Raw genomic sequence first — 14,222 nt, 5'->3', positions numbered from 1 at the left:
TGGAAGCAGAGAAGAGACAGGCAGAGGGTGAGCGGAGGTCGAGCTGAGAGAAAGCAGAGACTCTTGGAAATGCAGGCCTGGCAGACTCCAAGTTGGGCAGAAACCTGGCGCCAGGGAGAATCGGAGGCCAGGTCCAACTTTGAGACAGGGAACCAGGCAGAGGGAAAGGGAGGTCAGACAGAGACAGACGGAGATCCAAGGAGCCAGGCACAGGGAGGTGACCCGGTGTCCCTCACCTGTGGCAGGAGCCTCCATCCCATGCCCTTGTGCTCCAGGACTTCCAGCACAATGAAGAGCTCTGTAGGAGGCAGATGAGGGAGGATGGAGCACAGGGATGGATGTGAGAGCCTGGGGCTAGGTGGGGACCTATCAGGAAGGAAGAGGAGGGCAAATGGACCAGACAGGGGGGCAGAGCCCTGGAATCAACTTAACCTCTTCCCCCTTCCTCCTTCCATTGGAGACAGTGGGCGCTGTCAGCCTACCCTTCACCCGTCACCTCTACTGAGTCTGGCCTGCTCAGGACACAGGGTTCCCTGAGGACAAAGCCTAGTCTTTGTCAGCTGGACCTGACCCAGCCTGACCTGGTGTTCTTAGTCCCTTATCACATCCCCAGGGCAGTGGGAACCAGGCAGTGACGCATTGGGCTAACCCCCCAGCTTGCACACTGGGGCCTCAAGTGACCTAGAGCTGGGAACAGGTGGCCTGCGTCCCTTGGAGGTAACATTTTGGTGTATGTACCTGCAGGAGACGTGGATGTGGAGTTGACTTAGGTCACTCCCAAGGACACTAGGTATAGGGTATAAGTCCTATGGAGATGGGTGTGTATCCCTGAGTCTAATAATGGGAGCAGTGGAGGGTCCTAGGGAGTTGTGGATCTCGCAGGAGAAACCAAATATTCAATGGACACCTCTCCTACCCGGAGAAACTGACCCTTGTCTGTCCTACCCACCTCCACACTCTAGAGCTATATTGAGAGGTGACAGTGGATGGAGTGGGAGGGGGGAGCTGAGAGAGTGTTCCTGCGTGTGAGGGTGTGGGGGAAAGCCAGAGCAGGGGTGTCTGGCTTTGTTTCCTGAACACAATGTCCACTTAATCATAACAGGCACGGCCTGCTGAAGACCTGACACCTACTGCCTCTGAGAAGGGGCATCACTGGAGGACAGGGTGGGGGCCCTTGAGGGCCTGGGATTTGGGATGCCCACAAAGAAGGGCATTGTGAGTATGAGCCCCAGGACAGTTGGGAGGGGACACCAGAATTCTCCCTGGGGAGAGGAGGACAGACTACAGAGCCCCCCCCCCAGCCCCCCACCACCGCCACCCCCACCCCCTGGAATGTAGAGCCTGGGGCCCAGCTGGTGTAAATCCCTGGGCCTGCCAGGCGCCCCAGCCAGCCTTAGCAGCACCTGCACCCTCTGGCAGCCCAGAAAGGCGGAAGGGAGCAGCCCCCCACCCCCACCCCTCCTCCCTCAGGCTCTGGGATTAATGCCTCCTGTCTCTCCCCACCCCCTCCCTGCCCCACACCAGGACCAGAGGGTGGCAGTGGAGGGTAAAATGTGAATGTGGGTGTGCAAATGTGTGTGTTGGTGTGCACAACAGCAAGTAGGAAAATCTGCGATCATAAGCGTGTAAAATGTGAAAAATCTGCATGTGTGTGGCTAAGAATGCACATGGGTGTGTGGTGGTCAAGTCAATGTGTGAGGGTACTGGACTGTAGATCTGAGTGCAAATCTGCTATGGTGGCGTGGGAAAATTCCTTCTTCTTTGAGAGGATAGCTGGTGGCCACCATATCAGAAGCATCAGGGGAGGGGCTGGGCAGCTTCAGATGTGTCCCCAAAGCAGTACAGCCTCAAGTCTCCAGGAGGACACCTGCCTGGAGACTTGAGGAACAGAAGGAAACCAGGTACTGCATTTGTGCAGAGAAAGAGCAGCACAGACGTTTGTTTCCTGTTAAAAGGAAACTGAGTCGTGGAGCTGGGCAGCAGATTCCTTTTCTTGGGCATCATGGCTCCAGCTCCCAGCCCCTGGCACTGTGGGACTGTAGGTCAGAGAGGGTGGGGAGATGCTCCTAGCCCAGGGCTGTGTGAGGACAGGCCAGGGTGGAAATGGGTAGGAGGGAGGGGAGCCCATGTCTGGGGAGCAGGGGACAAGCATCTGGCCTGCAGGAGAAGGTGACTCTTGCCCAGTGTGCTCAACTCACTCTTCAGGTTAAAAATAACCAAGGTAAGGGCCTGGTGGGCAGGGGCGGTTGTGTGAGAAAGTCCTGTCTTCCTACTATCTGCCCATCAGTTCTTTGGAGGGAAGGAATGTGCCCAAGGACTAAAAAAAGGCCCTGGAGCCAGAGGGGCTAGGGCGACAGACCTTTCATGGGCAAATCTAGAGGCCCTGCTGTCCTCCTGTCACCTCCAGAGCCAAGGGATCAAGAGAGGAGGAGCTGGAAGGCGAGAGAGGTGGGAGGGAGGGTCCCTCCGGAAGGACTCCAAATTTAGGCAAGGGGTGGGGGCAGCGGGATATAAAGGAGATGGATCCCGAGGACAGACAGACCTACTCCTCTGAACCAGGTAAGAGGCTCTTTGGGGGCCTTCGTGGTCAACCCTCAGAGCTCCTCCCCCCCCCCGAGGGACTCTGCCTCCTTGGGGAGTGGGGTGCAGGTTGGTCAGAGGCCCAAGGGTTCTGCTAGAACTGCCTCACTCCAACCCCTGGGAGTTCCCACGGACTGAGGGGAGGTTCCAAGGGAAAAGCCCAAAACCTCTTTTCCCCTCTGACCTGCATTTCTTTCCCTGCTTCTGTTATCTACTTTCCATATTCTCCATGCTCTGTCTTCATCCTGATCCCTCCTTGGGTGGCTTTTATTTTGTCCTTCCTCTTTGTCAATACTTGTCACCATGGTCCTTCTTTGTCTGTCCCCTTTGTCTTTTCTTCCTGTCTATGTGTTCTCATCTCCTTATCTCTCTTTGTTTCCAAGTCTGATTCATCCTCCACCCCTGGCACTTTCACTAACACTGTGTCCTTCTTTCCTGCCTCGCTGCCTCTTCTATCTCCCTAACTCCCCTCTTTGGCTCTTTGGGTCGAGCCTCCTGGCTCACTTCCTCCTGTTGGCCTGCCTCCATTATTTTTCACTCTCTTTGTCTGGTCTTCCCTCTGCCTGGCTGTGCCTCTGTGGCTCCACACATGGTTCAGAGTCTTCAGGATTCTCTGTGAAGAGATAACCAGGTGAGAGCCTCCCAATTATCTCTTGGGAGCCAGGTTGCTGGACCAGGGCCCCCGTCCTTTCTCCAAGCAGCTCAGCACCTCCCCTTAGCAAACTCCTTAGAGATTCTCCTCCAGCATGATGTCACAGGGCAAGGGACCCAGGCGAGGATCTTCTCAGCGGTGGGGAAGAGCAATAGGACCCAGGCGATAAGGAAGTGTGGCAGGGAGTGAGGGTGTGGAGGGCAGTGCCACTCACTGAGGCTTGGGTCTTCTGGTCTCAGGCACAAAGGAGCGCCAAAATGACTGATGCCCAGATGGCTGATTTTGGGGCAGCAGCCCAGTACCTCCGCAAATCAGAGAAGGAGCGTCTGGAGGCCCAGACCCGGCCGTTCGATATCCGCACTGAGTGCTTTGTGCCCGACGACAAGGAGGAGTTTGTGAAGGCCAAGATCCTGTCCCGGGAAGGGGGCAAGGTCATTGCTGAGACAGAAAATGGCAAGGTGTGTGGGGCAGAGCACCAGGGAAAGGGAGAGAAGGTTTGGTAGGGGGTGTATAAAGAGTGGGGCCACTTGCAATGGGAGCTGAGGGGCTCTGTAGGAGATCCAAAGCCAGCAAGGGTGTAGGACACGCCCCCCCCCCCCCAGGGAGCCCAACATTTGAGTGAGAACTCTGACCTTTCTCAGATGGACCTGAGCAGATGTAACAGGGCACCATCCCAGGGATGCACATCCTTTGCCAGAGAGGATGCTGGGGCGGGAATGGGGGGACCTCTACTGGTTTTGGCCTTAGAGGGGTCCTGTAGATAAAGAAGACACAGGCACAGCATCAAGTAAAGCTCCCTCTTGAATGTGTATCCCTCCCCTCTGTGCCTCAGTTTCCTCCACGGACCAACTCCCCCAAACCACAACCTCACCCAAACCAAGAGCAAAGTCTTAGGCCCAGAGGAACACAAAAAGTGGGAACTCTTTTTTTTTAATGTTTATTGATAGATCGATATAATTTATTGTCAAATTGGCTAACATACAGTGTGTACGGTGTGCTCTTGGTTTTGGGAGTAGATTCCCGTGGTTCATCAAAGAAGCAGGAACTCTTGAGCTGAACGCTCAGTCCCAGAGCTGGGGACTAGCACTCAGATGTCCACAGTCCCTGCTTCCTCAGGCCAGCCATGAGAATCGCCACTGGTCACCAGCAGCAGCTCAGAACCATTTGCCTTGAGACATGGTGACTGAATGTTGTGTCCCAACAAGGTGTGCTATGACAGCCCACAGCCTGCTGGGAGCTTTGACTCTGATCCCAGCCTTGCCACTGGCTATCCACCCTGCCAGTAAACCATTTAATTATTCTATTCACAGCTTCCTCCACTGTAAAAAAAAAAAAAAAAAAAAAGAAAAGAAAACAATGCTAGAATGCCTACCTGCGGGATCTAATGACATTAGGGCATGCAAACTGGTGCCAATCAAACCACACTGATAGTGACCAATGCAGAGCAGGGAGGTGTAGGAAAGGTGGATGAGATGTTTTCCAGCAGGGCAAGGTTGACCCTGAGCAACTGACACCCTCAAGCACTGCCCCCAGGAGTCAGGTAAGGTGTGTGCACAGACAGGAGAGCTGCCAGCCCCGCCAAGTTTGCCCCTAGACGGTTGGAGCAGGGATGGAAAAGTGCTGCTCAAGGGCACAAGCTCTGGGGTCCTGGCAAGACACAGGGACTCTAGGACAGTACCTAGGATGGGAGGGAGAGTGAGCCGTAAGTTATGTGGGGAAAGAGTTGTGGGGGAGCTATGGGCACTGGTCAGAGAAGAGCTGGGAGATCGAGGCCAGGTTGTGGCCCATGTCCTGGGAGGAGGTAAGTGGGCGAGGCTGGCGAGTACACAATAGCAAGGGTTCTGGTAGGAGTGTGGTCATCCCTGTCCATGCACCTTCCCCAGACGGTGACCGTGAAGGAGGACCAGGTGTTGCAGCAGAACCCACCCAAGTTTGACAAGATCGAGGACATGGCCATGCTGACCTTCCTGCACGAGCCCGCTGTGCTCTTCAATCTCAAGGAGCGCTATGCAGCCTGGATGATCTATGTGAGTATACATGACAGGATGCCAGTCTTGGATAGAGGCCAAAGGAGGCCAGGGCAACTCTCTCAAGGATAGGGGTCAGAACTCGCCCATGGGGCCCAGCTCCCCTTTGCCCCCTTCCTACCCCTGGTAGCTGCAGGAAGAGAGGAGCCAGCTGGGATAAGCAAGAGACTCCCCTGCCTGTCACCATCTGCCCCAGGCTTACCACTTTAGCCCCTCATGTCTGCCCTCTCTCCTACTCCAGACCTACTCTGGCCTCTTCTGTGTCACCGTCAATCCCTACAAGTGGCTGCCTGTGTACAATGCGGAGGTGGTGGCTGCCTACCGGGGCAAGAAGAGGAGTGAGGCGCCACCCCACATCTTCTCCATCTCTGACAATGCCTACCAGTACATGCTGACAGGTGAGTCTAGCAGCCCTGACCTGTGCCCCCTCAGCCCTGTACCCCATGGACCTGACTCTGTTGCCTCTCTTCTTTCCTCTTCCAGATAGGGAGAACCAGTCCATCCTCATCACGTGAGCAAATGCCATCTACCCACACAGGGACTTGGGGAGGATCCAGGCTGATTCCTGGGGGTACAGAGGGGAGGAAAGTTTCAAGGTTGTGACTGTCAGGAGTGTGGGGAGCTGGGTTTTCAGAGGGGTGCCGGAGTGACCTACAATGATATGCAAACTCTGCAAGACCCCAGTGGAGGAGGTTAGATGGCCGGGATTCTGAGGGAGGAGGGTGCAGTGTTGAACTCTGAATGGAGCACAGAGGGGATCTTGGGTTCTGATGGGTCCCTGTTGCCTCCAGTGGAGAATCCGGTGCAGGGAAGACTGTGAACACAAAACGTGTCATCCAGTACTTTGCCAGCATTGCGGCCATAGGTGACCGTGGCAAGAAGGACAATGCCAATGCCAACAAGGTATGGAGAGGGCCACAGGCTCAGCAGAGGGGGCCTGTGGGCAGGCTGACCCAGGGGACCCCCAGCCTTGCCCTGGGGAACAGTGGGGACAGCACCACTAAGCCCAATGCTCAAGACCTTCCTGGCAGGAGACACACACTCTGATGTCCAAATATGGCCCTTTGGAGCCACAGGCCCACCTCCATTTCCTGGGACCAAAGCAGTCTCCTGCCCTCTCCACTGCTGGAGGTGGACGGAAGATAAACCCTTGAGGTTTTGCTGCTTTTGCAGGGCACCCTGGAAGACCAAATCATCCAGGCCAACCCCGCCCTGGAGGCCTTTGGCAACGCCAAGACAGTTCGGAATGACAACTCCTCCCGCTTCGTGAGTGCCCTTGATGACTGCCAACTGGCCGCATCTGGCCTTGACAGGAAAAGGGGGGCACTGTTTTCCTAACAGTCACTACACCCAATTGATCATCCTGTGTTTGGCTTTAGGTTACCAGCAAGTGTGTGTGTGTGTGTGTACACACACACACACACACACACACACCCCAAACCCTCCCCACTCAGTCTGCCTCCCTGAGCTCTGAGAACTCAAGAAAAGAGACCCAGAGTCACCATGGCTGTTTCATAGCCAAGTAATGGAGCTGATTTTTGTCACATTCTAGATTTTCCTAATGACTGTTTACAAAGCTCTTCCATATGGGAAGGGGGAAGAGAGCATAGGTGCTGGAGCTGATTTCCGAGTTTTCCACCTACCCAGAAAGTCTCCATGCCTAAGTCCCAGCTCCCTTATCTAAACTCCCTACCTCTAAACAGAGGTAGTGGGGCACCTGGGTGGCTCAGTCAGTTGAGTATACGACTTTGGCTCAGATCATGATCTCAAGGTTCATGAGTTTGAGCCCCACATTGGACTCTCTGCTGTGAGCACAGAGCCCACTTGGGATCCTCTGTTCCCCCTCTTTTGCCCCTCCCCCATCTCTCTCAAAAATAAATATTTTTTAAAAAAGAAACAAAGGTAGTAATATTTACCTTCATTCCCATGTTGTTGTTTCTGCTCAGAGATATTTGGTAATAGGGGAATAGGCATCCTTTTCTCTGTTTTCCTGATAGTAAATTGGGACACCAACTAAGTCATTAACATTTCCAGAACTATTCAGGGCTTTTTGGGTTGTGTTGAGGTCCAAGATCTCCATTCTGTCCCTTCTGGTCAGGTCAGTTCCCTCACTGTTTGTCCCATCCGCCCCCAGGGGAAATTCATCAGGATCCACTTTGGAGCCACTGGAAAGTTGGCTTCTGCAGACATAGAGACCTGTGAGTATGACAGGGAGCCCTGCCCACCTCTCTGTGTCCTCTATCTCTGCCTTCTTTCCCAGCTAGCTGGGCGACCCTATCTTAACATTCCTGCTGCATCTCCTTGCCTCTTCCCCTGCTTTCTCCATTTTGTTATAAGAGCCTTTCTTCCCTAATCTCCATCATTTTGTTGGATTGACTCTCTGTTCTTACCTGCCTTCCCCTCGTCTCCGCACTTCAGATCTCCTGGAGAAGTCTCGGGTGATCTTCCAGCTGAAGGCTGAGAGAAACTACCACATCTTCTACCAGATCCTGTCCAACAAGAAGCCAGAGTTGCTGGGTGAGCCCACCTGATGCCTCAATGCCCACTTGGCCCTCCCCATACAGGGCAGGTACCCTCCTTCTCCTCACTTGCTCCTGCTCACCTCCCTCCTCCTTTGGTCTGCTCAGTGGCTTTCTCTTCCTCCCCCATCTCAGACCTGCCTGAGTCTTCTCTTGCTTCCTTTCCTACTTTTTCTTTGTCATATTTCTTCTCCTCCTCCTGGTCGGTTTCTTCCTTCTCCTCTTTGTGCCTGCCCTACTCCCAGGTATCATTCTCCCACTGTCCTCCCTCCCTGGGTCTCCTGTCTACCTTTACATGTCTTTTTGATTCTCTGCATGGTCCTTGCTGACTCTCCTCCTCTCTCCCTGCTCCCGGTCCTCTCCTCTATTATCCCTGCCCCACCCCCATGGTGTCCCTCTCCCAACCCCTCTCTGTCTGTCTCTATCCTCTTCCATCCCCTTGTCCCCTGCCCTGCTCCTTGCCTGGACAGATATGCTGCTGGTCACCAACAACCCCTACGACTACGCCTTCGTGTCTCAGGGAGAGGTGTCCGTGGCCTCCATCGATGACTCCGAGGAGCTCGTGGCCACGGATGTGAGTAAGGAGGCAGCGTGAAAGCTCCTGAGGGCTCCTGTACCACCCAATCCAACCACCCTCTTTGCCTCTCTTGCTCTTTCCCAGAGTGCCTTTGATGTGTTGGGCTTCACTCCTGAGGAGAAAGCCGGTGTCTACAAGCTTACAGGTGCCATCATGCACTACGGGAACATGAAGTTCAAGCAGAAGCAGCGGGAGGAGCAGGCTGAGCCAGATGGCACTGAAGGTGGGGCAGGGAAGGCAGGTGCTGTAAAGGCCTGAGGTGCTGGGCATTTACTTGTCATGAGGAGATAGTCCACTGGGAGCAGGGTCTCCCAAGCTGCATCCAAAAGTGGTATCTTTCAAAAATTCTTCAAGAGCTGACAACCTAATTTATTAAGACTATTAGGACCATAAAATAGAGAAAGTTAGAGGAAACCAGAAGTACGAGAAGTACATGGTTAGAGGGCAGCACCTTTTCCCAGAAGGAGGCTCTGCCCTCACCCTCACCCCATCCACCCCTACCAACAGGCTTTCTCCTTGTTAGAGCCTAGCCAGAGGCCACCCACTCTCCCCAGACAGGCCTGCTCCCTAGGGACCCTGAAGCTTGTAGGGTAGATGGATGGGGTGAGAGCCAGGGAGGGGCGGGGACATGGGGGAGGTGGGCAGACAGGGAGGTCCCCCAGAATCTTGCCAACTCTTCAATCCCAACTATGAGTTGGGGATGCTTCCTCCTGGGCCCAAGACTCACCCAAGCTCAGGAAAGTGGACTCTGAGCTCTGTGCATCCTGATCATTAATGCGGTATGTATGCAAAGGGTTCCCAATCCTTGGGTGAGCCCTGTTCGGACTCTGTGCCATGTCCTGTTTGGGAGGCAAAGGCCAGGGGTCAAAATACAGCTTGACATCAACATGTCATACATTTCACTGGACCTCAGTTTCCTCCTTAGTGAAATGGAACAACAGTCCCTCCTAGCTCACTCCGGGACTACGGTAACATTTCATGGAGAAGGAGATAAGAGGTGTATAGGGCTAGACAAATGCCTAAGAACGTTCCTCTTAGCCTATCTTCAAGGACCACTTATCTGTGTCTATCCATATCAAAATGCCAAGCCTGGGTTTCATGACAGCATGTTACAAGCTACCATAAAACTCTTGAAATTAAATCAAATAAATTTCCTCTAAACAGAGATTGTATGTTGGGGGGGATGTAACACGTTGTTAGAAACCTTGATTTCCCAGCTGGTCAAGTTGGTCAACACATGGATTGGGGCACCTGGGTGGCTCAGTTGGTTAGGCATCTGACTTTGGCTCAGATCATGATCTCATGGTTTGTGAGTTTGAGTCTTGCATCGGGTGAGCTCCAGCTCAAGGTACTTCATGTTCCATGCTGACAGTGCAGAGCCTTCGTGGGATTCTCTCTCTCCTCCCTCCCCTCTCTCTGCCCCTCTCAGGATTCTCTCTCTCTCCCTCTCTCTCTGCCTCTCGCTCACTCACACCCCCTCTCAAAAATACATACATACATACATGTTAAAAACAAAACAAAGCAAAAACAAAAACAAACCCAAAAAACCCCACATGGATTAAGAGTAGAATGGGCCCAATCCTGGGATGGAAGAAAGGAGGCAGGGAGCAGCACATGTCTCTTCTGTCAACCACAGTGTCTGCCCTGGAGACATGAAGGGACAGTGAGGGCAAGGATGAGCTCACAGCTGTGCTGGTGAAGGGCCTCGCCCAGGGACACCCAATAGATGCAAAGACAGAGGCAAGAGGAATTGCTGGGTGGTGGGAAGTTCTGGACAGATGGAGAGGCCTGGGATGGGTGCCCCTGGCAAGACTTGTGCCCTTCCAGGCCTGGATTTGCAATTCTTTAGTGACAGGGGTCAGACTCAATGCTTCAGAAAAGCTCTGGGGCAGGGAAAGGAGGTCTGTGGAAAGTGCTTGCTTAGTTATTTCCTTCCCCACCAGATGCCGACAAGTCTGCCTACCTCATGGGGCTGAACTCAGCTGACCTGCTCAAGGGGCTGTGCCACCCTCGGGTGAAAGTGGGCAATGAGTACGTCACCAAGGGGCAGAGCGTCCAGCAGGTGTACTATTCCATTGGGGCGCTGGCCAAGGCAGTGTACGAGAAGATGTTCAACTGGATGGTGACACGGATCAATGCCACCCTGGAGACCAAGCAGCCACGCCAATACTTCATAGGGGTCCTGGACATCGCCGGCTTCGAGATCTTCGATGTGAGTTGGGGGAGCCTGGGTGTGGGGGGAACAGTAACTCACTCATTCGCACCTGTGACCATCATGGCCAGGAGTGGGAAATGCGGTGGGGCTCAGCGGTGATAAACACATCATCCTGTCTTCCAGTGGGGGCTCCCTCTCCCTGGCCTGACAGAGGAGGGGTCCGGCCACACTCCTAACTGGGCTGGGGCACAGGCCTGGGCTGACCCCACTGTCCTCTCAGACCTCTGCCTGCCTGACTCGCTCCACCCCTGCCCCCCCGCAGTTCAACAGCTTTGAGCAGCTGTGCATCAACTTCACCAACGAGAAGCTGCAGCAGTTCTTCAACCACCACATGTTCGTGCTGGAGCAGGAGGAGTACAAGAAGGAAGGCATCGAGTGGGAGTTCATCGACTTTGGCATGGACCTGCAGGCCTGCATCGACCTCATCGAGAAGGTGCTGCCTCCATCTTGCCACCTGTGTGTGTCACCTTCCCCTGTCATCCCAGACAGAGTGGCAGTACTATCCCTTCTACAACCAGGATACTGGAGTCCCCAGAATCCCAAGCCTCTCTCAGACCCAGCTTCTACCCACTGTAAAGTCATGGGCATACAGAGGATGAGCCCTTTTCTTCTCTCCCCAGGACCTAAGAACTTGTCCTGCATGGTGGTCACCTCCCAGAGTCCTAAGAAGGAGATTTAGTGAGGAGAGGACTCTTGGTCCTTCTGACTTCCATGAGAAGCATCATTCATGGAAAGATCCTAGGCTGAAACTGGAGACATTTGGTTTTCCCTCCTCTTCCTGATAGCAGAGAATAAGCCTGTTTCAGCCCCTCTTGTCTATAGACTCAGAAGAGACAAGGATGTGAGGTGTGAGGCTCCCAGTGCTGGCTTGTTCTCAGTGTGCCTTTGCACTTTGTTGATACAGACCAGAGCTTGGAATAACTACCCTCACCCAGCCAGCCATTGCCCTTCAGAAAATGCGAGCTTACCAGAAGCTTTGGGTGGTTATCCAGGGTGCTGCTCTTCCAGAAGCCTCAGAATTGCCTGAAATTATATGCGAAAGAGAAACAGAAAGAGAGAGAGAGAGAGAGAGAGAGAGAGAGAGAGAGAGAGAGAATGAACATGCCTTTTTCCAGGGAGACATCTTTAGTTTAATCAAATTCTCATTACAATTCCTGCCCCAAGAAAAGTCAAGAATTACCATCCTTTTTGAAGAGCAGGATGTTGTACAGAATCTGGATCCCTCTAACCATCCCTTGAAGAACTGTTACCCGTCATATAGACAGGGTTCTGGCCTGTCCCTTAGTCTGGCACCTCTGACACATACATACTCCTTGCCCTGGGGCAAGGAGTCTTACAAGAAGAAGGGACTTGCTGCAAGGCCTTGGGACCTTGCAGGACAACTGGGAGCACAGGGCTCTTTGTTAGGTCCACTGGGGCAAAAAGAGGTTATGTAGGCCAGAATAGAATTGGATTTAGGTTGATTCCAAGAATATTAGGTTCCTATACTGTGACAGAAGGTGCTAGCACAGAGTTTCTGTAGCCTGCCCGCTATACTGGGCTGTAGTCTTTCCTCTGGTAGGGTGTGGGACTCTGGAATCTTGGGAGTGCATGCAATGATGCTCTCTCTGCTTCCTCCCCTTGCTCTCAGCCCATGGGCATCATGTCTATCCTGGAGGAGGAGTGCATGTTCCCCAAGGCCACTGACATGACCTTCAAGGCCAAGCTGTATGACAACCACCTGGGCAAGTCCAACAATTTCCAGAAGCCACGCAATGTCAAGGGGAAGCAGGAAGCTCACTTCTCCCTGATCCACTATGCTGGCACTGTGGACTACAACATCCTGGGCTGGCTGGAGAAGAACAAAGACCCACTCAACGAGACAGTGGTGGGCTTGTACCAGAAGTCCTCCCTCAAGCTCATGGCCACACTCTTCTCCTCATATGCTTCTGCTGATGTTGGTAAGAGGGCAGCCCCTGTATTGGGTCAGAGCAATTCTTAAGTTGTGAGGGGCCAGGGTCTCACTGCTTCAAACCATGTGACCATAGAGGCAGAAGGGAGCCTGCTTTCCAGTCACAGGATGGGGGTCAGGAGATACCACAGGCATCCATCTGTACCTGATCTCTGAAAGTGCCATTTTCCACTTTGTGCTATGGATATTGGTGTACATGTCTTGTGTCTCCTCAAGACTGTGAGCAACTGGAGGCCAGTGAGGGTGTCATGCATCCCTGCACCAGGCCCAGCATAGAGTCATGCCTGTAGGAGGATCACTGAACATCTGGTAGAACAAGTGAGTGTCCCGTTCAGAGAAGGAAAAGAGAGGGTGTGGACTGGAATGAGGAGGATGAACTATGAGAAGGAAGGTAGACCATGGAAAGATGTAAGCATGAAGGGCGGAGTTAGAAGGTGGGAGAAAAGCACTGGTATTATTTCAGCATATACCATGTAGCAAGCAAACTTATCTAATCTTCATCACATCTTTTAGAGGCAGTTACCATTCTCCTCCTGGAAAACCTAAGACATGGAGAATCACTTTGTGAAGTCACATGGCTAGTGAGGGGCAGAACCCTGCCCCTGCCAAAGGGTTCCTCCACTTTCAGGCTCTGGCTTCTCATCTCTTTTCTTGTTATTAGGGGACAGCAGCAAAGGCAAAGGAGGGAAGAAAAAAGGCTCATCCTTTCAGACAGTGTCAGCCCTCCACCGGGTAAGAAGGACACAGAGATGCCAAGAGGCCCATGGTGGGCAGGCCCAGCCCTTTGGCTGTCACCCTAACCTGATGCTCTGAGTTTGCGAATGAAAGAAGTTAGAGTTATGTGGTCATTTTGGGCATGGGAGTTCTACACAAGCCTGAATTCACATCATAAATTATATGTTAACTCTCTGTCCCTTGGAGAGTTCTGGAGACAAGCTGTCAGGGGCTCGGGGACCAAAAAGATGGTTCTTGTGGCTTCTGAGTCCCCACTCTCATCCACCCCCAGGAGAATCTGAATAAGCTTATGACCAACCTGAGGACCACCCACCCTCACTTTGTGCGCTGCATCATCCCCAATGAAAGGAAGGCTCCGGGTGAGCGATGTGTAAGGGTGTAATCTAGAGAGGGTACCTGGCATCCACTTGCCTTGAGGTTGACCCTTTCTCCTCTTTTCCTGCTGCAGGGGTGATGGACAATCCCCTGGTCATGCACCAGCTGCGCTGTAACGGTGTGCTGGAGGGTATCCGCATCTGCAGGAAGGGCTTCCCCAACCGCATCCTCTATGGAGATTTCCGGCAGAGGTGGATACAGGGTGCCCTGGAGCTGAGGAAACAGGGGGAAACTGGGAAGACCTGGTGGGGAGGGGAGTCCACAGGTGGCCCTGAATGCTGTGGGCAGAGCAGGTCAGCACAGAACGTGGGTGACTTGGAGCACCTCCCTCTCCAGGTATCGCATCCTGAACCCAACGGCCATCCCTGAGGGCCAATTCATTGACAGCAGGAAAGGGACAGAGAAGCTGCTGGGTTCCCTGGACATTGACCACAACCAGTACAAGTTCGGCCACACCAAGGTGGGTCTAAAGCCCCACAGCGTGGAGTTGCAGGACGCCCAGCCATGTTAAGCGGAGCAGCTAGGAGTTTAGAAGGCAGGCCTCTGAATCCTGGCTTCCTGAATCAACCCAAGGGCTGGAACCCAGGCTTC

At 53.4% G+C, this 14,222-nt stretch overlaps 1 protein-coding gene across 1 annotated transcript in view; it reads left to right on the top strand.

Moving 5' to 3' along the window:
• The first annotated feature begins 3,378 nt into the window (after positions 1–3,378).
• MYH6 (myosin heavy chain 6) overlaps positions 3,379–14,222 on the top strand; it is a 25,666-nt gene continuing 14,822 nt past the window's right edge. Inside the window, exons 1-17 of the mRNA XM_042942766.1 lie at positions 3,379–3,690; positions 5,116–5,259; positions 5,501–5,657; positions 5,743–5,770; positions 6,051–6,162; positions 6,433–6,525; positions 7,394–7,457; positions 7,678–7,776; positions 8,249–8,352; positions 8,440–8,578; positions 10,299–10,567; positions 10,833–11,003; positions 12,201–12,510; positions 13,183–13,253; positions 13,528–13,615; positions 13,705–13,822; positions 13,968–14,091. Of these exons, the coding sequence (XP_042798700.1) occupies positions 3,490–3,690; positions 5,116–5,259; positions 5,501–5,657; positions 5,743–5,770; positions 6,051–6,162; positions 6,433–6,525; positions 7,394–7,457; positions 7,678–7,776; positions 8,249–8,352; positions 8,440–8,578; positions 10,299–10,567; positions 10,833–11,003; positions 12,201–12,510; positions 13,183–13,253; positions 13,528–13,615; positions 13,705–13,822; positions 13,968–14,091 (2,292 nt within the window). The 5' untranslated portion in view covers positions 3,379–3,489. The remainder of the gene's footprint in view (positions 3,691–5,115; positions 5,260–5,500; positions 5,658–5,742; positions 5,771–6,050; positions 6,163–6,432; positions 6,526–7,393; positions 7,458–7,677; positions 7,777–8,248; positions 8,353–8,439; positions 8,579–10,298; positions 10,568–10,832; positions 11,004–12,200; positions 12,511–13,182; positions 13,254–13,527; positions 13,616–13,704; positions 13,823–13,967; positions 14,092–14,222) is intronic.

Source organism: Panthera leo, chromosome B3 (assembly GCF_018350215.1).
Source record: "Panthera leo isolate Ple1 chromosome B3, P.leo_Ple1_pat1.1, whole genome shotgun sequence".
Lineage (NCBI taxonomy): Eukaryota > Metazoa > Chordata > Mammalia > Carnivora > Felidae > Panthera > Panthera leo.
This window is presented reverse-complemented; position numbering and strand designations above follow the sequence as displayed.